The sequence below is a fragment of the Pagrus major genome, chromosome 10 (assembly GCF_040436345.1).
Source record: "Pagrus major chromosome 10, Pma_NU_1.0".
Classification (NCBI taxonomy): Eukaryota; Metazoa; Chordata; class Actinopteri; order Spariformes; family Sparidae; genus Pagrus; species Pagrus major.
Genome location: NC_133224.1, coordinates 14,818,855 through 14,844,776, shown reverse-complemented (window position 1 = coordinate 14,844,776; position 25,922 = coordinate 14,818,855). Strand labels below are relative to the sequence as shown.

Here is a 25,922-nt window from a genome sequence, read left to right as displayed (position 1 = left end):
GAGATTTAAATTTAACAATAAGAAAGCATTCTCCTTTTTTTCCACTGTCCACCATACATACACCTGCATCGATTATTTTCTTCTAGATAACAGGTTACTGGGAAATGTTAGCTCTTGCTCTTATCACAGTATCACTATATCAGATCATGGAGCTGTCTCATTTCATGTAACGTTACCCAACTGCGTTAGGCCGTCTCGCAACTGGAGACTTTAACCATCTTCTCCTAGCTGAGAATTTGTGAAGCATGTTTCTTCTCAAATTAATTTCTTTATGGAAACCAATGCTTTCCCAGAATTTTCCTACTCAACATTATGGGAGACCCTGAAAGCCTATCTCCGTGGGCATATAATTGAATACTTCTCCAGGGCTAAAAAAGCACGAGACTCCAAACTTACCAACATCTCATGATCGATTGCAGAGATTGACAGTCACTATTCATCCTCTCCCACCCCAGCACTTTTTATAGAAAGACTGGGACTACAGACTGAATACAACTTAGCCTCCACCGATAAAGCCACATACTTACTCACAAAAGCTCAATTCAACGTTTATGACTCAGGTGATAAGGCCAGCAAGTTACTAGCGCAGCAAGCCAGCCTAGCCCAATCCTCTCGTCTAATTCCTAAGATTTATGATACTGAAACAGGTGAAATAGATACAGATCATATAGAAATCAACACTTTCAAACAGTATTACAGTAATGTATACAGCTCAGAATGTGTCGATAACCTTTCACAGCTTAACTGCTTCTTTGACAACCTCACTCTACCTTCTGTTTCGGCTGAACAAAACTCTTTACTTGGAGGTGAGATCCCCAATGCAGAGATACTGACAGCTAATAAATCTTTAAAATGCAACAAAACACCTGGCCTGGATGGATATACCTCTGAATTTTATAAAAAATATGCACTTAAGCTTTGCCCCCTGCTCTAAGCCATGTTTAATGAATCTCTTTTATCTGGACATCTCCCACCCACCTTACGTCAAGCAGTGATAACACTTTTCGCCAGACCAAACAGGTTTCATTTTAAATCGACACTCTAGTTCTAACCTTAGGCGACTCTTTAATATTGTCTACTCCTCCTCAACTTGATCCCCTGAAATGGTTATATCACTTGACGCTGAAAAAGCGTTCGATCGAGTCGAATGGCAGTATTTGTTTCTGGCCCTAAAGAAATTCGGTTTTGATGAACCTTCCATCTCCCTAGGATAAAACTCCTCTATTCTCGACCTCTAACAGCAGTAATTACAAATGGACAGCGATCTGAATATTTCTCTCTTGGCAGAGGTACTTATCCCCTCTTCGCTTCGCCATTGCAGTCAAACCTCTCGCTACTGCTCTAAGACAATTCAACGACTTTCTGGGCATAGAATGAGGGGGCCTAACACACAAATTATCCTTATACGCAGATGATGTTATTTTATATGTTTCAGACCCAGTAAAATCTGTTCCTTCCATTCTCAATACCCTTGTCGAATTTGGAAAAAGTGAAATGTTTCCTCTGAACCAGAAAGCCGCTCTAATCCCTGCTTCATGTTTTCCATTTAGGATTGTCAGTAAGGGCTTTAAATATCTTGGAGTTGAGATCACACCCACTTTCTCATCACTTTTCACTAAGAACTTTACAATTCTGTTTGAAAAATGTAAGAAAGATATGGCCAGATGGATGAGCTTCCCACTGTCTTTTGTCGGACGAATTAATCTGGTAAAACTGATTGTGCTACCAAAATTCCTATACCTTTTCCAAAACATCCCCATTTTAGTTAAAAAAACATTCTTCTATTCACTGGAGAAGAGCATATCATCGTTCATCTGGAATGGTAGACCACAAAGAATCAAAAGAAGTTCACTTCCAAGACCTAAAAAACTTGCCGGCCAGCAACCAGCATAGCAGAACCACAATGTCCAAAAGGCTGAAACCATCCGGCGCCCAGGGAAGGAAAAGAAGGAAAGAAGAGGAAGCAAAACATGAAAAAGAAAGAGGTACAGTAACATCAATGTGATGAAGTGAATGAAATTAATAGTTTAATGCATCGTAGTTACCATTGTTGGAGCACAGTGTTAACTTGCTAGCTTACTTCAGACGATAGTAGCATTGTTTAATAATCAGTTAAGAGCTTAAGTTAATGTTACTTAGTGTTGTGACGTTCACGAACGAACCGATTCTTTTGAACGGCTCGTTAACATGAACGATGGGAACCGAGTCGCAGCTGGGAACAGTTCTTTTTTTTTTTTTTTTTATAACACTGTGTGTTTCACGCAGGTGCACACAAAAGCTCCTCCTTTGCTCCTCCCCTGAGTGGGACAGAGAACAGGAGGGGAAAAAAAGTTACATGGGAAGGAGTGCAGATGCTTATTAGATATGCAAATGTAGCATGACGCCACCTGAGTTGTGCACGCTGCCTTTGCGTAAAAAAAAAAAAACAAGAAAAAAAACAAAAAACAGACACACGTGACTGCCCCTGCCTCGGAGAGCAGAGCAGCTGCAGCAGTCTTAATTAGGAGGAGGACAGTCAGTCTGTCGTGTGTCGTGACGTCGTTGTTTGGACAAAATGAGCCAAAGGAAAGGGAGCAGCATTTGGATGCACTTTTCTCTTGTGGAAGACAGTGATATGGCGCAACCTTGTGGAATATTTACAATGAATCCAGATCAGACTTTAAAACCTAGTCCACACATGTTAAATGATGTTATAATCAATATTTCAGAATAATTCAAACTCAGATATTGGTGGGATATCTAATTTTGTATTATTTTGTTCCAAATCTCACCCCATCATACCTCCCAGTGATTATTTCCAAGATAAAATTAGTTACCACCAGGCTGGTTTTTAAAACTTAATAAATATAAAAATCAGTCAAATAAGCCAGTTTTTTGAACGGCTCTTTGAAAGGAACGGCTCACCAAGATCCGGCTCCCCTCAAAGAGCCATGAATTCCATCTCTAATGTTACTCCACCTTAAATTCATCAGGGACATTTGGAAAGTTAATGTCAGGCCTGTTCAGGTGTTAATTTAAACTGTTGGCTCTGTTTTCCTGCTTGTATGTCAGTTAAAATGCTATTAGTTTTCCATCCCCTTTATAAGTAATAGGGTAGTTGTAAGCCTTTGGTTTATTGTGTCACAGTTTATGTTTGTTAAAGTTTACATCAGTGTTAAAGTGCAGTTAAAGTATATTACTGTTAATACTCCATACCTTAGCTTTCCCATATCATTCATAGGCTATATTGACTGTGATGCAAGGGGGCACCAGCTAAATTCTTGCCTAGTGCACCAAATTGGTCAGGGCCAAGCACTGCCTGGGATGAAGAGGAGTTTTATGAAGGTTGAGCTTGAGGTGGTGCACAGTTGTCCAAGCGGAGATGTCTGCCAGACATTCCGAGATGTGCATTGCAACGTGGGTGTCGGAGGATGGGGGAAAAGAGAGGAACAGTTGGGTGCTGTCTGCATAACGGTGGTTTTTATTGGCTCTTTGCAAAGCCGATGCTATAACATATATATGTGGCCAGCACGTAGTGAGTATTTATACATGTGTGTCTGTGTTGCTGGCGGTGGTGAGCAGATTGCTAGCTGTACTTTCCCCTTATAACACCTCAACTCCTTCGGCTCATAGTGTTGGGTCTGCTTAGAGCCAATTAATAAAAATGAAGAACAAAATTAGACTCGTTATTTTGTTTTTGTTTCTTTATTTATTAGATTTTCACTTTCAGTCTTCAAGTCTTACTAATAGTATTTCAGTAATATATTACTACAGTTGCATCACTACGTCACAATCCACGTTACTGACTGAAGTGAAGCGTTTATTGTTGTTTTTTTAAGATCCACACCGACATGACCATATTAATATAGGCTCTGTGTGTTTAATGTATCCGAGCCTATAAGTTCTTTGTTCAGTCTCTGTGTGACTGAAATATTTAAGTTGTATTTTGTAGCCTAATGATGAAGCCTAGTCCTCCGAGCACACTTTAATTGTGTCCATGCATTCCTTGTTTTGTGGACTAAAATAAAAAGGCATAGTAAAAGATGTTTGTCTTGTCATGTCATTATAGGCTACATTATAGAAGGTATAGGTCTATTGTGTTTAATATGACTGAGCCTACAATGAAAAATGTTTATTCCTATCTCATAATATATCAGACTGTGATCCTTTGTCTGCCTGCTCATCCCTGTGTCCAAGGCTATTAGTTCATTTAAAAAGATCTAGGCTATTTAATTGTTGTATAGAGGTTATTTGGGCATTTTGTTTAAAGTAACTAAAAAGTAGTGTAATGAGTAATTTATTACTCTACGCAGACAGTAATTGTGACGTAATATATTACTTTAAAATGAAGGTCACTAGTAATATGTAATATATTGCATTTTGACAAGTAACTTGCCCTACATTGTACACAGAGCTGTTAAGTTGAAAACATGTTCAAACCAAAGTTTATATTTTACATTTAGAAATCTTGCTAAAGCTTACTTAAACATGTCACTTAAACATGTCACTGAAATGCAGTCAAACACAATTCAGAGGAACTGATGGTGACCTCTGTCATCCAATTGTATGCCAGTCACTGATAGAAGCCAGTCACACTCACAGAATGTCCTGTCTGCCTAACATACACTGACTTCTTTTTTCTTGCACGACATGCTTGAAACTTCCTGTTTATTAGCCTATTAGCTCTGCACTATTATATAACAGTTCAGGGCCATTGCTGCTTGTCTTTTGTCCTCTCTATTGTTGGCAGGACTAAACAGCTACAGCGCTTCCTTTTTGTGAGTACAGACTTTTATTGTGAAGGGTGTGGCAGGAAGTGGCGCTGTGTGGGAGTGTCACAGACTGCCATAGTGAACGCCTTGAATGCGGCTTTCTAGTGGGACGGAGCTGGACGCTAGACAGACGAATTTGCGACGGGCCCGTTATTTAAACGCTCCATTGTCACTTTGTACCGGTGTTGTTGTCTGTGGGGACTGGAGTCATGGCTAGCCGCTCTGTGTGGTCGCTCTGTGTGCTGCTGGCGCTGCTGCTGCCGCTGGAAGGTAAGGCTTTGTCCCGCACACCTCAGCACATCCACATGTTCTGCCTTTTGTGCCGCACTTTGATTTGAGGCCGAATAACGGAACACCGGCCTGGAAGCAGACGCTCATTGGACTGAGAGCACAGATCCATTTATTAAATACCCACTCAGAATAATAATGCGTTCACTTCCAGTTATTACAGATTTACATGTTGATTTTTGATTATTGAAGATTCAGTAATAGTGCCTCCCTTTGCTCTTGGTCCATATATTACTGATGCTGATGTTAACCAGCTGGCATAGGTTCGGTAATACACAATATAAACGATTCTAAAGGGTCCGGTTCTATCGAATAATGACATGTATCAGAGATCAGAGTGATGTGGCACCACCCACAGCAGCCTCCGTCTGTCTGGATTACAGCCGCATGTGCCATGCTGAAAATGATGTCACTTCCAGTGATCATGAATATAGAAAGTTAGTCACTTATAGGTGAATAATTTAAAAGCAAATGATTTCATTCTATATTACTGTAGCACATGTCTTCAAACCCGTATGATCTCGACCTCATATTACCACCATCCAGACCCCCAGCTGCAGAGACACCCCCTGACATTTTTAATGTATTTGATGAGGGGTGTTTCTTTCTTCCAAAGGTCAGCACAATAACTCGTCGATTTAAGGCATGGACTGACGGAAAAGCTGCAGAAACTGAAAACATTATTTATCTATTCAGTGGTTGGCTAGTAACTGCAATGCTGCATACAAATGAAATGCAAATTATGTGAATTAATTTTGGCTCGCTTTTGGGTTTAGGCATATGATTTAACATGCTTTTGTCAGGTACTTTACATAAATATTTTATTTCTGATATAAGAGTTAGTTGGGGTTAGGTTAAGACATGGTGTGGTATTATATTGTAGGCAGGACTTCCATCTTACTGCTGCAGGGATGCACCCATCTGAATGTTATAGATGGTTCTAGTTGTTACCATGGCCTCAATCCTCTTTGGTAAAATAACGCTCTCCTGCCAGAAATGAAAGCCATCACAACACTAAAATCTTTGGCAACTTTAAAGATGCAGCAGTGGTGACGTGGTCGGTCATAAACAATCACATTAAAGTGCTTTCACAGTCCCCCTCTCCCCTCTCGCTTTAGACTGCAACAAGTCAATTATATTTGTATAGCCCCAACTCACAGCAACACATACCACTGCTGTTCACACGAATGAGGAATGAAGCGTATCTTTTGTGGGGCTGGGCAGTATATTGATATTAGTTAAGTATGAGATTACATTTGGTCTTAGATTTTGCATAAGGTCATACAGTGATAAGTCATAAGTGTTGTCTTTTCCTGGTTTATTGGCTGCATTACAGTAAAGGGAACTTAACACACTGTTGTACTTGTTTTAGTACTTGCCTTTACCCACTAAGTCATTATATCCATACTACTGATGATTATTTATTAAAAAAATCCCATTGTGTTAATATTGTGTCAAAATATATCATACTACCAAAATATAATAGTAGTATAGTATACTATAATAACCATCTCAACAATATTGTCACAATATTTATGTCGAGGTATTTGGTAAAAAAAAATGAAAGTGATAAAACATTGTGTTGCCCAGTCCTTGCATTTACGAAGAGCTTTAGAGGAGATTTCAAATATCGAGATATATGTTGTGTTTAGGGCAATATAGCGATAAAGTGTGATGATATTATTTTAAGCCCATTTCACCCAGCCCTACCAGATAGGCTCATTTAAAAGGATAGGCTTTAGTAATGTGAAAAGCTTTGTTGGAGCTAATCCATGTGGTATTTTACATTAGGCGTCCTTGTAACTGAGGATCAATAATTGCATGTTCGATTCTAGCTTGGAACCTCTGTTACACGTTAAAGTTAACATGTTACACTGTTAAGCTCTTGCTCTGTCCCAACGTTTCCTGTCTGTCTGTAATAGAAATGCCATAATCATTAAAAGGAGCAGTTTAAAATCTGCCCTGGCATGGATAGGAAGCTAAAGCAGAGTTTAGTTTAATAGGAGTTTATTGATCCCCAGATAAAATGGTGTTACAGCACATCAAGAAAAAACCAGATACAAAAAATAGACAAGGAAGGATAGAGCTGAGTGAAGGAACAAATACAGAAATTGCTACTACAGCATGATTTTGGGATGAGGAGACGGTAAAACGGTCTGTAGAAGAAACCATACAATAAATCATAATATTAATACTGCTATAAAGCAGTTCCTGTAAAAGGAAAAATGTATGTAAAAAATGTATATACTGTCCACTCTAAACACTGCATCATGTGGTCAAACTTAATAGTTCTTGCTAAATCTTGTAAATAATGTGTTGTAGTTCCAATAAAATACAAAAGGCAAAATAAACTTCTCATTTTGGTTCTTCACCAAAATTTCTTTCTTCACTTCTTTCATACTCTAGATATAGATTTAATACTCACATGATGTCACTTTTTGGCTTGGGGAAATATAAACAAATGATAATTGAATCTTCCTGGTTTGATAATTAACCTTGTTTGCGGTGGGAGGCATCAGTCAACACTTCTACAGACGTCTCTTTTTTATGGTGAACAATGCTTTTTGGGATCCAGAGGAGTTTCTAAGTTGCAGTACCAAAGTTGTCTACACAGACAAATAGACTAGAAAAATATAGCCATTATTAAGTCAAAGTAAAATTTCATAGCATTATCAATTCCTTTTATATTCACTGATGGAGTGGATTAGGATTACAAAGATAAGAAAGGTCCGTAAATACTGTTGTATATATTAATTTGTAGGCGGAGGTGAGGATAAAAATGTTCACAATGTTGCACAATCTGAATGTTAGTCTCATCCTCTACAGATAACACACTACACATACACACACTCACACTCACACTGACACACACACACACACACACACACACACACACACACACACACACACACACACACACACTGTCTGCTTTTGTTGTCTCTGCTTTTGTTTCTTTTTTAGTAACTGATCTGAGCTCTGCAGCCCAGACAACAGAGAGGATTAGTGCACTGTGGGCTCAGTTTGGCACCAGGACCAGGGTTTTGTATGTGACACAGTAACACCAGCAGGGCCTGGAAAAGCGAATATTAAAATATGAGAAGCTTAAATCAAAGGGAACGGTTTGATACAGCATGCACTGAACCCTGTTTGTTTTATGTGTCAGTCAGTGTAACGTGTCTGCTTCCTCTGTCCATCCCTCTGTACTCTCCATACTGTAGTCCTGTCTCAGGATGGCTTTGACCTGTCTGATGCTCTTGATGTTGATGACAGTAAACCATGTAAGTAAAATATGGCACCAGTCACTGATTTAAGTGTTAAGGTCCTGGTGATTTCATTATATTAGATGATTAGAGATCTGCTCACAGTTCATGGTTTAAGTTGATTTATTTGTCATTATACAACACAGGGTTACATAACTAAATTAAAGTTTGTCACTCCTTCATGCTACACAAACATAGAACATATATACAGTTTAAAATAAATACATATAGACAAAAATATATATATATTGTAGAATATCCAATATAAGTATAATATCTAAATAAATACGATATATAATTAATCTTTCACTTTCACAATAGCGACCCCTTCACAAAAGCCAACAGCACCGGCAGGAGGAGCAGGAGGAGCAGGAGGTGCAGGAGGTGCAGGAGGTGCAGGAGGAGGTAAGAACCAGCTAAAGCTGTCTGTACAGCATCTTGCTGCTTTTCAACACTAGTTTGGAGATACTCACCTGTTTGTTAATATCAGTTAGCATGGCTGTTTACTGTATTCTTGGTTTAGATTTGACTTTCTGACACTGTCTTACATTAGGGATGCATGATATACAGTATACTATATACTATAATTGATACTATTATTAATTCATTAATTAATTCATTGATTAATTAGTTGTTATAGTAACTTTGACCCTCTATGAGTGACCTGTAGTTTGCATTTTGTTGCTCATCACCAGGCGATAATGAAATAATCTTGAATTACATTCATATTTTAAATGTTTTACCAATGTTTTTGGTCTGTAATGACTGAACAAAGATCTTGATTGATTATGGACTGTTCTTGTAACCAATGTCTAATATGTAAAATGTAAATAACATTACGATCACTATCCATATAAGGTACCTTTATCAGCCACTTGGGGCCACTGTCACATGTCTTTAATCTACCTACCCATGCTGCTGTCGCAGCAGATACTGAGTTGCCAACGAAATAATGTTGCCGCTGCTAGATGGCAGAACACACAAATCAGTTACCAGATTCATCTGTAAATGTATTTGATTATATTCAGATACAGTGCTGTCAATGTTCTCTGCAGAGTTGGATCTGGAGGATTACTTTAAAGTCGATGGCACCACCACCACTACCACCAAAAGCCCCCCCAAGGTTGTGCCTAAAGTCCCCACAGGCACAAAGGCCCCAGCCAAGCCCAAACCCAAGCCAGGTGAGAGAACACACCTCTGTGTTTATAGTCAGATTTCCTCCTAAAACGTGGAACTCCGCTGCAGAGAGCACCTGGTCTTTACTGCAAACTCCCCTTTATCTCTCCTTTGACCTGCTTTATATTTTATAAGCCTGTTTTCAGATCCTCCTCTGTTTTAATTTGCTAATCCAAATTCAACACTGCACACGTGTTTATGGGTAGTCTTAATACAGTCAGTATAATGTACATTTCCACAGCACTAATTCCATTAGAACAATAACAGAGTCCGGTAATACTCACCATTCTGCTGATAAAACCTTTTTTTGGATGTCAGTGTCACCACTTTGGTCCACACTGAATTGATCAGATTATTAAAACGATCACATATTTCAGAGAATTTGGTTCAGATATTCATGTCTTCAGTGATCCTCCAACTTCTCATCATTGGGTCATAATTTAAATTTGTCCAATTCTTTGGTTTACAGCAGGGGTCTCAAACTGCTGGCCCCCGGCCCCCCCCCCTCCCCCTCCATCTGGCCTGTAACATGATGTCAAAAATAAAATATAATATAATATAATATAAAATATTAACAATGTGCAGAAGTGATCAATAAATGATCATTGAATTTTTCTCATAAATAATTCACTCTCTATCATATTAGAGAGTTTAGATATGACAGCGTAAAACTTTTCCTTTTTTAATCAATGAAACCTTGATTTTGCCCACAGTTAGTGGAGGCTACTGTGGAACTGAACAAGTTGATTTTAGTGTCAAAATAAGCAGTTAGAGTGAAGCAGTTACTGTTGACTTCACATACTGTTAACTTTCAGTCGCACTTTACGTTCAGCTGGTGCAACAGGCTGCACCTCTATAGAGATACAAAGGTATATCATTATATACTCAGTATATTTGGGCACAGATATCCATACAGTCCAATTCATTAAATAGCTTAAGACAAAAGCTCACAGTATCTCTATCAGTCTTTTGGATCAGTTTGCTTTGTGTTTGATTCTGTTTGTTCCCTCTCACATGATTTTTTAAACTGCTGTGTTTGCATTTATGTTGCAATAACATTGATCACTGACCTTCTGACCTCTACAGCTGGCGATGGCTTTGACCTGGCTGATGCCTTGGACCCCAACAATGACATTGGTGGAAAGGATAAGAACAAGGGGCAGGGAGGTGGGTGGGATTATCTCCCAAAGGATTAGTATTAGTAACAGTATAAATTCATTTTAGTACTGTTGCCTCACAGCAAGAAGGTTCTGGGTTTGAACCTGCTGGCTGGGGTGTTTCTGTGTGGAGTTTGCATGTTCTCCCTGTGTCTATGTGGGTTCTCTCTGGTTCCTCCCTCAGTCCAGAGACGTGCAAGTCTGTTGGGATCAGTACCAGGCCCCTGCAACCTGCAAACGATAAGCATTTATAGATATGAATGAATGAAAACTTCTCATCATTGGTGCTGAAACCAACATGCTTACACACACTGAACCCAGGGTGTTTGGTGTCTTTGCTGATTGGTGATTTTCTGTTCATCACAGCTCACTGGTTTCCTTGTTTCAACAAAAGCAACTTGTTGTTGTTTTCATGCATGTAATGTATCAGGCATACAGTCACAATGTGCAGTGAAAAACTCTGAATGAAGGACTTGTGCAGTAGATGTAAAATTCTCTTCATATGTTCTGATATTCCTGTAAAACTTCCATAGAAGTTTGGAAGTTTTAATGAGTGCATACAGCTCATTACAAGAACATTTGAGCTGTGTTCAAACTATGTTTGAATAAGTGCTCTTTTGTTTAGTGCCACTGAAGAACACTCTCTTCAAGAGAAGGAGCTCATTGTTTTCTTCCGTTACTCATCATCCCCTCCCACTTCATGACACAGCGACACTGTCTTCTGCTTCACATGAAGAACAAAGAACAAAATACAGTTTCAAAGTCCATTCCCATATGTACTCTGATGTACAATTATATAATAAGCTATAAGACTACCAGTGATTAACCTTTAATGTTATTTGAGTTAGTTAATAAAAACTGTAATGTATACTGAGTGTTGGAGCTGGACTGATATATCCACCAGTATCAGTTTATTATAGATACAGTATATTGGTTTTAGTGTAAATGTCCGTGAACAGCAAAGTTAGTTTTACTTTCACTGTAAAATATTTTTCATAGGTAATATTATCTTGTCAAAAAACATAAAACAATAAAACATATTCATTATTGATTTTTTAAAAGTGCAAAATATCAATATTCGCATCTGTCTCATAAATCCAGTATCTGCTGGGCTATAGATTAAATTCTGCATTGTAGGCAAAAAGTAATACTTCAAGAAACAATTTGTAAGGTATGGCCAGAAATTTAGTTTAAAACGTTTAAAAAAATGATAATTAGCATTTTTAACAGAGTGTAAAGAAACAACAGTGTTGAAGTTATGTCAAAGATGTTTATGTAATTTGTTGCAATGATACCGCAGATAGCATTCTAACTAGCTAGCGCTGGCCCGTCATGTTTCATAATGCCACTGTGTACCACAAGAGTTGATAGTCTGATAGCCGCGTAGTTTCAGCTGGATGTCCTTGTGTTAGCTAATTTTACGTTTCACAAGCTTCTTAGCATAATAAACTCACATAATAAATTTAAAAATTCAAAAATGAAATACTCTTTCCCTACTAAACAGTAAATGTCTGAATTAAAGTTTCTCTCTTTTTCCAAATGAAGATGAGCTTAATTGCCTTGTTAACTCATTAAGCACACTTAATGGCATAAACAAATCAAAACTCACTAAAACAGTCGATCCTCAATTGACAGATTAAAATGTGATGTGTTGCTCTACATGCTGTTTTTGTCTGCTGCTGACATCCGATTGGCTCCTCTCCCACTGTATGCCATTTCACAAAAAACCACAGCAGCTGATTTAACAGGAAATGGCACTCTCAAAGACTTGAGAGTCTATTGAGCACAGATCAACTGCATGAAAGTGACAACTACAAAGTTCCACTGCACGTTTCACAAAACAAACGCCATATAAAGTAAAAAGTGATGAAGAGGTAAAAAGTAATTGTTCACTATGTGCATGCCGTACTGCGGTGATGTCATGTGTGTTCATGTCAGTGGAGTCAGGCTTGCTGGATCACCAAGAATATCTAGCAAAGAGGAGCAGTTGTCTGTTACTCTGCTTCCCCCTATATTTTTGTAGCTACTTTTGAATTCTGAGCATATTCTACAAATTACACCGTCAGGAAACTTGATTTAGAACTATGTTAGTATATACAGGTAAACATTTGATGTCTGTGCAAAGCATTTAGTGAAGTCTCATGGAATCATGGATATGGATTTGGGCAATCTGGACTGAAAGCACACTGATTGAGTATCAGTTGACATGAGGAATGAGACCAGCATCTGCAACTCGTATGCCAAGTTACTTAAACAACCCCACAGATGACAATTAAAGCAATGTACTAATTTATAATTTAGAGTTTCTTGTACCTTTAAGCAGTTACACTTTATCATTAAGTCACTTCATTCTTCACCAACAGTGTGGTGATTATCTATTTCTCTTCTTTCAGGTGAATTTTCTGACAGTGATCTGATAGATGTTGGTAAAGATGATACATACAAACCTGACAAAGGCAAAGGTAACGTCTGGACCTTTTATAAAAAACAATCCATGTATAACTCTGGTTGTTATATAAGAAGCCAACACTTCATTCTAACATTTCAAACAGATGTGAGAACATGGGTTGGTTTTCTGTGCTTCCACAGGTGGACCAAGTGGTGACAAAGACCGGATTAACCAGTATGACGACAAAAGTGGTGGGTTTTCCCTGTCTCCAGTGTGTTCATAAATGCGTGTCTGTCTGTTTGGCTCAGTTAGTTTACTGTGTGTGTATATGGATGTGTGTGTGTGTGTGTGTGTGTGTGTGTGTGTGTGTGTGTGTGTGTGTGTGTGTGTGTGTGTGTGTGTGTGTGTGTGTTTCCAGACACAACAGCAGAGGTGGGCACCATTGCAGGGATTGCTAGTGCGGTTGCCATGGCGCTTGTGGGTGCAATCAGCAGCTACATCTCCTACCAGAAGAAGAAGCTGTGCTTCGGTATACAACGTAAGGCTTTTACATTACAGTCCGTCCATCAGGATTCAGGACATTGTAAAATGAAAATACTAAAACTACTGCCTAAGTGGAGACAAAATCTATGCTAATTGTGCTCTGTGTCTGCTGTATGTATACATATCTAACTGTTCGCTAAGACAATCAATGTAAAAACTTAAACCTGTTCTGTTCCACCAGAGTGGCCAAACATTCAATGTACTGTAGCTCTACATTTGAATGCAGTGTTAAATAAATGTCCAAGTAGGTAAGGACATTATAGTAATGTTTAAATCAGTTACTAAACATCTGTAGCATCATCCAATAAAAAGCAACAACATAATCAGGAACTCCCTTATAGCATCACCTGCTGCAACACTAGAATGGCACTCAGTAAAGCCCCTACCTTTGCCAAAGCCCAACAATCCCCTTTAAATCAAGCCTAATCCAGTAGCAAACTCAAATCTAAATTTAAAAACCTCCTATAACTGCTCAACCATAATTTGAGCTCACCAGATTAAGGATCTGCATCAATTTGTACTCACTCATAGATACCAGCTGCCTTAATACTCCTGATTTTTTTCATCATGCGTCATTCCCTGAGAAATTAACAAAACTGTCGAAAAATGCTCACACTGCTAAAGAAAGTGAGAAAAAAATTCTGGATCCGTCCGTTTATCCGCATTAGCACCAAAAGTTAATGGGGTCAATCCTGGGCCGAGACCAACCCCCATCCAAGTTTTGTGGAAATCTGTTCAGTACTTTTTGTGGAATCCTGCTGACAACCAGCCAACAAATAGACGCAGATGAAAACATAACCTCATTGGCGAAGGCAAAAACTTCCAAATAAATTTAAGGGGCAAAGATATATTAAACTTATCCTTACTACCTGTACTGTAATCCTTACTAAATGTAGGTATGACTTGCAAACATGGAGAAATATGCATCTTGTTAAATATGTTGGAGTGTTCTTGTAGTTTAAAGTGAAAGGGAAATGTCCGACTACACAACCTACAGTGTAAGGTGGCAGCAGTTAACAAATCCATTTAAAACCACAACACAGCACTCAGACATTGATTTACTCCCAACAACAGAATGACTAGCCACTATCTGGCGATTAGTGTATTTGCAGTGGTAATGTCTTCTTTAGATAATGGAACTATAGCCCTTAACATTCCCAACAGAGTTTGTACAGTAAATACACTTAAATGTGATTTAAGGATTGATGGTTCATTCTGGCCATCAGCTTAGCTTAGTTGGTCACCTTTGATATAGAGTGACTTGTGGCAGAGGAAGCATTACACACTTCACAATTTGTAAGAATTGGCCACCTCTTAAATACAAAAAATGGGGGGCAACAAATCACCCGAGTAACTACTAACTGCTGCAAATGGTAAATGCCGTTAGCTGGGTAGCTCAGTTAGCCAAAGTGGTATTACAAGAAAGGACAGGCTAGGCTGGTTAGCATTCTAACTTCTGTCCATATCTCTTCAACACAATACGTAGATGTCTTTGACATGACATCAAAACTCTTATTTCTTCACATTCTGTGGATAATTAAATTGTTTTGTTTTGTTTTGTTTTATTTTAACTCAAATTCTAACATACTTAAGGGCCTCATTATGCTGTTCTTCTGGAGCTGGACAATGATGGTAGATCGAGGAACTGGGTGCACAGCGGGTTAAAATGACCTGCAAAATGCTAACAATTGTTTATATATATATATATATGTAGAGGCTAGTTTATTCCTAAATATTTATACCCACTAACTGTAAGTGTAACTGCTGTGTAGCTAACTGAACCTAATGACAAAGCCAACATCAGCTTGCTAATGTATGACCTTTTTAGAGTGAAGAGAAACATTTTTTTAATTACATTTTGTAAAAATAACACAAGTAAATACCTACGTTTACAAAAGATTGATCTTTTGAGCCTCTAAAACTATAATTCGTGGAAGTTTTGCTAGCTTGTGATGCTACAGTGACTACCTGTCTATATAGCTGATTCCTCTTGATTAAACGGTTTCCTAGCAACAAATTTGGAAATTATTGGAAGACGTTTCTTATGTTCTAATGGTGCAACCTGATTCAGAAGATCACTATTATGAAACTACTTACTAAGAATAAAAAATAATATTCAAGTTTAGTGATGAATGTATATGTAGCTCATGCAAGCCCGATCCTAGACACTTCTTCATCAGTTAGTAGGCCTACTTGTAGTAAAGTATTGTTTTTATCAATAGGCTGGATACAATATTTTAATTGAGTAAAAGCAGTAGCAGTAAGAAAACAGTAGTATTTGTGTTTGTTGATGCTATGTAACTGTGTTGTTGCGTTGTGACAGAGAGCCTGAATACTGACATGGTGAAGGCTGAGAACCCTGAGGCTGTGGTGGCTACAGAACCACAAGGTAAACACATCTCACATCTACTATCAGTGTTGAGCAAGTTACTTCCAAAATGTAATGTATTAAATATTAAAATATTACTAGTTACTTTCATTTAATAGTAATAAGTTACATTACAATATTACTGCATTGTACTTAGATGTTTTTCAGCCGGGTCCTATTTTCCCATGTTTTTGTGTCTAAGTGACTAACAATTTTTGAAATTGGTCCAGTGACGAGCACTACAGCGGCCCGCCACAAAGTGGGCTGCAGTGTTTAATGCAGTTGTGCACCGTTAAAGTGTGTCCACTTAAAGTTCTTGTTTTTGCCACCGACAGGCTCAGATTGTTTTTCTAAGTATCTGTCAAAGAGTAAGTTCCTTTTTGTTTAACCAGAGACATCACCTATTGCTCTCCCCAAAGCCACCAGATTCATTAGCAGAATAACTGTATCATCCTAAAACATACTTCATTATAGAGTATTAGGGTTGACATTTGACAGAAAAACAAAATAAAACTCACCAGAACCATCTTCATCTTTCCACTGTTCCACACGTTTGGTTGGATGAAAGTGTTCTTTATGCCAATAAATGACTGTTTCTGCAAACAGAGTCTGGTGAGTGGCTGTTTCTGGTTAACCAAAAAGGATTTTGTTCTTTAACAAAAAGGTCTCTCTCATTTGGGTCCTTTCTTTAATGTTATCAGACACTTAGAAAAATAATCTGAGCCAGTACTCAGTACTCTGTGGACGCACAGTACTTTGGTGGTGCACAAACACTCTGCAGGGGTTATGTTGCAGCCCCTTCACAGCTGCTGGCTGCAGCATTCAGTACTGGACTAACTTCAAAAACTGCCATCCCCATTACTCCCTTCAACAAAAAAACATGGGAAAATAGGGTTCAGTTTGAAAAATACAGAAGTTACCTTTTAGCTAGCTGGAGATAAATCTGTTTATGGCTTCAGCTCAGTTTATACACAAGGTGAGACTGAGGTGGGTCCCATGTAGTGAGAGGGTATAGACTAAAAATCTTAAGTCTGGCAGGAAAAAGGGATGAACCCCTACAAGCCTATACTCATAGAGTTATAGTAAATAACTAACTGTCACATCTATTCATTTTGAAAGAGCAATGGCCAATGGGGAATATCCAAGACTCAAGTGATTAATGGTGTAAGTTCATCAGTCACTCAATCAGTCAGTCAGGGACAGATACTTGCGCTTGGCCAAATTTTCCTGTGGCTCAGGAGGTAGAGTGGGTCATCCACTAATCAGAAGGCAGATCCCCGGCTGCACATCGCAGTGACAGTGACCATGGGCCAAACCCCCAAATTGCTCCCAATGACTGATCCATCGGTGTGTGAGTGGTTGTGTGAATGGTTGTAGCAAAACTCGGGTTAAATATCGGGTTAAATAGCACGCTGGTAAAAGTGAAAGCCATCCATACAAATAGTAATTGAGTAAAAGTCCTAAGTCCCTTAATCAAGTATCAAATAAAGTAAATTAAACGTATATGGAATGGATTTCCATTTCTACAGCACTTTTCCAGTCTACTAAACACTCAAAGTGCTTTACAACACTTGTCACATTCACACACACTGATGGCAGAGGCTGCCATGCAAGGTGTCACCTGCTCATCAGGAGTAATTTGGGGTTCAGTATCTTGCTCAAGGACACTTCAACGTTCAGCTGGGGGGGTCGGGGATTCGAGCCAGTGACGTTCCGATTATTAGACGACCCGCTCTACCTCCTGAGTTATAGCTGCCCCAATATGTTCATGTATGTACAGTATATAGTATAAACAATACTATTATCAGATCCAATGTTCATAATTGGATCAAAGGACTACTATTGAAAAATAGCCAGTTGCTAACACTGACACATTTACAGAAATGTGGATTATAGATAAAAAAGATTGAAATGAAAACGTTGCCCTTCCCCCACGCCCCCTGATGCTGTGTTAAGTGTATGAACCACCGGATGTTCTTTGTTTTGTTTTGCCTCTACAGTCCAACAAACTCTCCTGGAGCCACCCAATGCTGAACCTCCCACCGAAGAGAATGCTGTGTAACACACACACACATATGCACACACATATGGGCACTCGTACACACACACACACACACACACACACAGACACACACCACACAGCCATGCTACAGGATAGACTGTCTATTGTGTAGCATGTCTTTGTTGATCCTGCAGCTCTGTGCTGCAGGGGTTGGGATTTGTAGTCCTTTTATGCTGAATGTGAACACAGATTTCTTTAATTCTCTGCTGTAAACATGATCGACAGCATATCGAACCTTGCCAAATGTATGTGTATATTGTAATTTATTGTTTACTCTTTGAACACCACTAACAATGTTGGTTCACAGTTATCCAGCCTTCAGCATGTAGCCTGCTAATACTCTGTAGTGAGCTGGGGTCTTAGTTGTAGCACCTCCAGACACACAGTGATGTTGGAATACTGGAAAAATATACAAAAAGCAGTTAACTGTAATATATGTTGCAAAAAAGAACTCCTGGGCATCTATGGGTGTGTGTCAAACTGCTTTGAGTTCACAGGAAGTCAGTCAGCTTGATGTCAGATGGATTAGTTCACTGATTGATTGATGAGGCAGTGACTTGTAGCAAAATGGCAAAGATTGCTCTAGATTGCTATAGATTGCTCATTGCTCTATACAGAGAATTTGGGATTTCTTTCTGGAGCAGAACTTCAAGTGAAAAAATGAGTGCTTTGAGACATTCCCTGTGTTTTTTACCCCTTTTTTACATGAATCAAAGTCTCACTCTATCTCAGTCCCTAACTTAGAATAGAGTGTAGCAGTTCTGTTTCCCCCTTTTGGCACATAACTGATTATTTGTTGGAAATCATAGATGTTACGATTGTTAATGCACAATGATGGAAATCAAATGTAAACTGGAACACCACTGAACAAATCCATGTTCTGTCATTGCTCTCCACAGATGTGTAGAGAGTGACATTTAACAATATTCCACACATTTCTTTTTAAAGCCTTGTAGCAACTGATTATGTATTCATGTGTGAAGTGTGGTGATAAAAGCATAAATGGTCAGAACTGAATAATGATAATCATTCATGATCACTGTAGCCAGTAAATGCTTCATTATAAGGAAGGTAACATGTTAAATGAAGGGCAAAGCATGTGCTCATAGAACTGAAGCTACATCATGTCTCAATGATGTTGACAAACAATATGAATTTCTCTTATTCCTATAAAATGTGACATTTTAATTTAATTTATTACATTTACTGTTTACTATATTATCATGATGAGGTCACAACCAGTGATGGATATAATAATTTAGTGTATTTAACAATGTATTTGTTACAATTATGATCAGGGGTCATGAAGTTTCCCAACAGGTTTAATTAGATTTTGACCCACTTTTTGCATGTATTGCCCTATAATAGGCAAGGTACATATTCATAGAACTAGAGTTACTGCAAGTAACTACTATTTCGTCATGTGACAGTTGCAGTTTATCGTTAATTGCTACATGCTGCTCCACCCTCCTCATGTTGTCTATCCTAATGTACAAAGTTGCCTTATTCAGATTTGGATCTTTTTACAATGGGGAACAATAAGGCGTCTAAACATTTCTGTCTACTTACAACCTGTGACTTTTTATAGTGTAAATAGCCTAATATTGAGAAGACAAAAAAGAATAGATTTGGTTTTTTCCACTAGCCTTTAATGATAATGCCTAATGAAGGAAGCTTGAAGAAGCTTGGTTTTCCACAGTGGTGATGTATGAAATAATTGTAATGAGAAGAGGTGTTAAATAAAGTTAAAAAGAAAACTTAGATCAAACTTTGGCCCTGTAATGCTTAGACTTCAGGGAATGTAACACCACCACATTTGATGTAGTATGAAACTGATGCCAGTTAAATCAGTTCCACAGCAGTCAGTTTAAAATGCACAGTGTGTCTCTCTGTTTTCATCTGAGAAGATCCTCTTCAGTGGTGAGCTGTCTGAAAAAGAGGAAACCTCAGCACTTGTGGAAAAAGCAAGCTGTGACGAGGCTCGTGGACAGGCAGAAAATGTGTGAACTGTGACTTTTGTTGAAGATGCTTTTGCTTCATATGAGCTAATATTGTTTGTACTATTGTGTTAGCATTGAGGTGCCAGTGTGTAGGAGAACTCTGGTTTTATCTGTAGTCTTTGGTGGCCATCTTGAATTTACATTATTGTAGGGCTATACAATATATCAATATATCAATACTTGCCTTTACCCACACATTACTGATGACTATTTATAAAAAATCTTATTGTGTTAATATTACGAAAAAGTACAAATCATCACCTTAAAATATTGTTGTCATGTTGATATTGAGGTATTTGGTCAAAAAATTGTGATATTTGATTTTGTCACCAAGTCCTAAAGGGCTTTTGAGGAGATTCTGAAAAATCACCTAAAAATATCATGATTTTATTTTGAGAAAAACTACTGGAAAAATGAGCTTGTGTTTTGACATAATGATATTTTTATACTTATGCCAAACAGATTTTAGATACTGTAGACCAGACAGCTATTGGCCCAAGCATTTGTTGAAGCTCCAAGCATAAATTGATAAAGAGAGACAACAATTTAAAGGTATTGTGTCTTCTGTGTTTTCTGAGGCCTGACAAACATGATCATTGTTTCCCAGTAGCTGTTCACTGTGTTTGTTAGCTATGCTGGCATGTTGAATTTTTTGGTGCATTACTTCACCAACTGTCAATCAGTGGAAAAGCATGAAACTGTCTCCACTAAGTAACCTCTAATATGATAAGTCCTAACAATAGGAATTAAACTGTACCACCAGCCTATTCAACTTTTTAGAAGCACCAGATTTTAAAAGAAGTGCCGAGGTGCTGGACACTTACCTTCCAAATGTCTGTCCTGGAAAGACAGGGATTTAAATATGTTCAAACAATGCATTTTTATTCTTTGAAAACAATCGTTATGTATTACAAAAGTGCAGGAAAAAAAACAATGCACCTTTTTAATCTTACAGGTAGATTGCCAGTTTGGCTCTCCTAAATTCTCCCTGCTTTTAGTGATATAAGTATTTTTGTGCTTGGCGACACAACTAATGAATGGACCAATTGGCCTTCTAGCAAAAGAATCAAAGGGCCAGATTGAGATTGTTACAGGGCCGCATTCGGCCCACGGGCCGCCAGTTATATAGGTCTGCTGTACCAGGTAACATAGTATATTAACGATGTGATATAATTATGTGTTAATATGATATTCAATGTAAAAACTTGCCCTCAGTAATTTAATATTCATTAGTAAAATCCATGATAATACCCTGTTAGATGAACAGTGTAGGCAGAATGTGTGTTCCTTTGTGTCGTTCACTTTGCTGTTCTACACCCATGTAGCTTAGCCTTTGGTAATTTTCAAAATGGCCAGCAATAGAAAAAGATAAGAGTTGAAAGGTCAGGTAATTGTGAAAGTTGAAAAGGTTGTCTGAATCAGTTGGCACCACCACAAAGACATTTAAAAAAACAACCTAGCACTCTGCTTTAGCTGTGTAGAAGATGTTAGCAGCAGTAGTTGACTTTAGGATTTTGAATAGCGTCATAATGAGTGCTTCTGGAAAGTTGTGATGTTGTACATATTACTGTGAGCAGTTCTGTGTTTGTACTATCAGCAGTGTGTAAGAGCATAATTATGCTTCATATATACTATATGCTATACTCTTTAGTGTGTGTGTGTGTGTGTGTGTGTATGTGTGTGTGTGTGTGTTTGTGTGTGTGTGTTTGTGTGTGTGTGTGTGTGTGTGTGTGTGTGTTTGTGTGTGTGTGTGTGTGTATGTGTGTGTGTGTGTGTGTGTGTGTGTGTGTGTGTGTGTGTGCGTTTACACTCTTCACCTGCTCTTTTTACACTTTGTACCCGACTTGACTTTTCCTAAAAACGTAGCTGAACTTTTTGTAGATAGTGATTGCTTCTTGGTGAGTGAGCTTGTTTAGTGTTGCCAACAGATAGTTGTTTTTCTAATGACTCCTGGTGTCTCGTATGTTTCTGAATGAGAGAGCTTTTATTTGGGAGACTTGGGCTGCATCTGAAATCATTCACCATGTTCTCTGTCTGATATTTAGTCATTTTATAGCACTGCTCAAAGTGAGGCTGACTGAACTGAACCCTATGTAGTGGACTTAAATGATCTGTGTGTGATGGGAGGTAGTGATGAGAAAGATGTTAATCAGACAATAAAAGATAATTGTATGATTGTACTGTGTGTGCATATAGCAATGTGTTTACCTTGAATGACTTTGGCTGACGTGAGGTATATTTATTAGTTTGCTTTTACAGCCACCTGTATGTTTGCAATTGACCTGGGCCCTTTGCATGGTTCTTGTGCAGGTCCTTACATCTGAAATTCTCCAAAAATATGTGTTTTGAGCTTGTGCTTAGACCAACACATGCCTATTGAAATGTGCATAGTTCCTTGTTTATGATTGGCTTGTTGCACTAAGCCAATTAGTTACTCCTCAACCACCTTTAAAAGCACACTGCCAACCAGAACATTTTTTTAAGATAAGATGAGAAGCAAATAACACACATGATCATGGAATAAGCACTGATTGGTAACCTACCATCATACATTGTCACTGACCTGAGCAGTGTCTGATAGACTAGTCTGTATCTACACAGAGGGGCGTGTGTGACTGATTTTGGATTTTGGCTCTTGCCCTGAATGAGTTTGAACTCTCTTGTTGCATCATATCATTTCAGATACTAAGGGAGTATGTGTTGTATGAGCTATTAATAGTGTTGGTGGCCTATTAAACCAGTGTGTTACATATCGGACATGATGCAGCACAGTCCTACGTAAATACACCACCCTGGTCTCCTCCACGTTGCCTTGGTAAAGCAGCCGCTTCTACCCACAATCCCTCTGTTAGTCAGTCTTCTTAGTACACCACTGTGATCAGAGGCTGGTTGCACAAAGATAGACTCTTGACAATGGCAAATAAACTACAGGTAGACACTGTGTTCCTCAGTGGCTCTAAGCTGGACACAGCAGTCTGAAGCAGGACACATACAGGACTTAGGATGATTAGTACAGTGTATCATTCATTCATGAACATCTAGGTTAGCTACTTTATGGAGTTAATACTCCTAACACTATTATCAGCCTCCACAGGAATTTCTTGGATAAGAAAAATGAAGAAAGTCTTACAACAGCAGAACTGCATTAATAATAAATAGTTTTCTTCAACTAAAGCAGTACAATTTGGACTCATCATAGTGATGTCATTAAATGTTTTAAGGACATTTGGATGACATGGAATAAGTACCAAGGTGAAGTAGGTAGTTTACTTGTTGCAAAAGTAAGGTGACCACTAAATGCTGCCAACTGTAGCAATGTGCTGTTAGCTTTGCTAGCATTGGAGCTAGCGCTCCTGTCTGACTCAGCCCCACAGTGCCAGGAGCCAAATCTGGCGAGAAACTGCTGTAATGTCCTGCCGTCAAACCAGCCTCCTTTAGTTGGAGGCTGGGTTCAGTCCAAGTGTCGTGTTCTGCCATGTTCACTGGAAACTTGCAGCCTGTCACTACCTAATCCGTTCTTCCTGCCTGATTTGTAAGCTGCTGTGCATGTCCACCTCTGAATAGAGATGAGATGGAAGTGAGATGTAGTAATGTAGTATTTACACAACTGGATTTTTGGCCTTTTTGGAGTTTTGGAAAGCAACACATAGACAGGCCTAACTCAGTACACAGTCTGACAAATCTTTGTGCAACCACACCTTGAGAGAACAGTTGTCAAAGCTGAAACGTCTGCACGTAACTGATAAAAGAGACTGATGAACCAGCTCCAGTTCATCACTAAAGTCAAAGGAGTCTCAGTGTTTTGGGCACTTTTACATTTCCTTAATGAGGTTTAAAGCTGCTTTTTGAACTTGAGTGTTCCGGACTGGTGAGTGGTTGGAGTAACAACCTGTTTAACTGATCTGCTCACATTGTAAGAGTCATGCGTGGATAACCTCTCTGCCCTGTCCACTGTAATTCAAATGGTGCTTCTCTCTTTGCCTTACACCCTGCACTGTCCCACAGGGACACGCCACACTATTCATCTGACACCCCGTAGCTGCACCTGAGTAAGAGCGACACACAGCTTTCAGACTCTTTGCTTGGTTACCTTGGAAGAGTGGGATGGTTACAGCACAGAGGACAGAAAGGTGTGGGTGTCTCGAGCTCAGACTGCCGACAGCTGAACTTCACACAAACCAAACACAAACTAACAAACCTTTCTGTTTATTGAATGTATTGAATATTGAGCAAAAACCTTTGGTATGTAGCAAAAATGCAAATTCACCAAAGATGTAGCATTGATTGAGATTGACTTTGCCTTTATGTATTGGGACTGAATTATCTGTTTGTAAGAAAAAGGTTTTGAAATAATGATGAGGGGAAAGGATTGAATCAGGCCTTAAATCTGAATGTCTTCACCGTCTCAAGTGTGACGTTTTGAATTGGTTTGATAGATAGATGAAGACCTGGCAGATTAGAATGAAGAGTAGTGTGCGAGAACGTTTTATACATCTATGAAAAGACAGTACTAATGCACCTGAAAGTGTGACAGTGAAACTGTACAATGCTTACTTAAGTACACAATGTCTGAATGACTCAGATATTATTGGCACTGTGGATGTTGATACTGCTTTAAGATTCAGTGTGGACAGTTATCTTATAATATACTGCTGTTTGGAGTTGGTTACCAGACTGTGTGGTGGACATTATATGATTAATGTCAGTATAATCTAAATGAGGCTAATTGATAATAATTGCACAATCTGATATCACCATGTTAGTGTTGCTCCAGGACCATCACTGCAACTGATCAATCACGTGTTTGTCATGTCATAGCTGAGCAAATGGAGAAAAATACGCACTTACTTATCTTCTCCAACAAAATGTTAAAGCCAAACCTAGTTTTTCTAAACCTGATCAAGTACTTTTGTTCCCTAAACCTAACCAACTCTTTTGTTGTATAATAATGTTCCAAACAGGATATGAACCCTAGGCTACTGAGTCAGAGTCCACAATGCATTCAGCGCGCTGACTTCGTTGCTCTTACGAAAGTTGAAATGATGGTCCTGGAGCAACATTAATTATGATCTTTGAACAACACCACACGGTGTTACCAAGTAGACCTAGCTGGCAGTGTCTCCCTGGTCTCCAAACTCTGTATGCTATCTGCTCTGTATTATATGACAACTGCGCCCGGCTTCCTCTAGGTCCTCTTTCTGCACTACACTCTAGTGCCTGTCACTGTGTCATGCAAAGCCAGCCAAAATCCTCCAACCTCACTTTTTGATTCAGAACCAGATTGTGGTGAAAGACTTGCATCTTATTCCCTGTTCAAGAAGAACTAATGACAGCCCAGCAGATATTCATGTTTTGATATTTGAGGGCTGGCTTTGCAAGGCTACCTGTCACATACAACACATACACACCTATCCAGTATACTGTTCTCATACATATACACACGTTGATGCATGCTTTTCTCTACATACTGTATACAGAATTACTTGTAGCTTATGAGTGTTGAACTCTGTGTCTTTCTGACAACTGAATGTTGGACAGTCTTCATTGCTTAAAGTGTAATAGTGAGCTCTACCTATTTCCATTCTTATTCCACCATGATAACTCTCTAGCAATATGTTATAGGCAATTGTTACTAATATGAACCAATAAAAGAAACAAGAAAGAAAACTGGAAGTTTGAGTTTTTTATTTTTTAATTTTTTAAATGGAATGTCAGAAGTGATTATGGCTCATTAGGGTTTTTCACATAATGAGACAGACAAATAACTTACATACAAAAGACAGGATTTACATGATCACACGCCACAGGTAGATGGTGTAAATTAAGTTTTATAAGAATAAAAAATATGTTATTCCACTGTAAAAACACTGATGTGGCTGACATTATGTTCACAAGCTTAACTAGTTCATTATTCAGCTAATTTTGGTT

At 38.6% G+C, this 25,922-nt stretch overlaps 1 protein-coding gene across 1 annotated transcript; it reads left to right on the top strand.

Annotated features, from left to right (window-relative positions):
* The first annotated feature begins 4,869 nt into the window (after positions 1-4,869).
* On the top strand, positions 4,870-25,651 carry cd99l2 (CD99 molecule-like 2). Its single transcript, XM_073474582.1, has 10 exons — positions 4,870-5,021; positions 8,258-8,317; positions 8,621-8,704; positions 9,355-9,480; positions 10,562-10,642; positions 13,026-13,094; positions 13,222-13,272; positions 13,440-13,559; positions 15,888-15,953; positions 17,933-25,651. The coding sequence occupies exons 1-10, from the start codon at positions 4,961-4,963 to the stop codon at positions 17,992-17,994; spliced, it is 780 nt and encodes a 259-aa protein (XP_073330683.1). The 5' UTR covers positions 4,870-4,960; the 3' UTR covers positions 17,995-25,651.
* Positions 25,652-25,922: the final 271 nt, after the last annotated feature.

Coding starts and splice junctions, on each gene's coding strand:
- cd99l2 (XM_073474582.1), top strand. CDS start 4,961: ATGGCTAGCCGCTCTGTGTGGTCGCTCTGTGTGCTGCTGGCGCTGCTG. Junction 5,022..8,257: donor GCTGCTGCTGCCGCTGGAAG/GTAAGGCTTTGT, acceptor TCCATACTGTAG/TCCTGTCTCAGGATGGCTTT. Junction 9,481..10,561: donor CAAGCCCAAACCCAAGCCAG/GTGAGAGAACAC, acceptor TGACCTCTACAG/CTGGCGATGGCTTTGACCTG.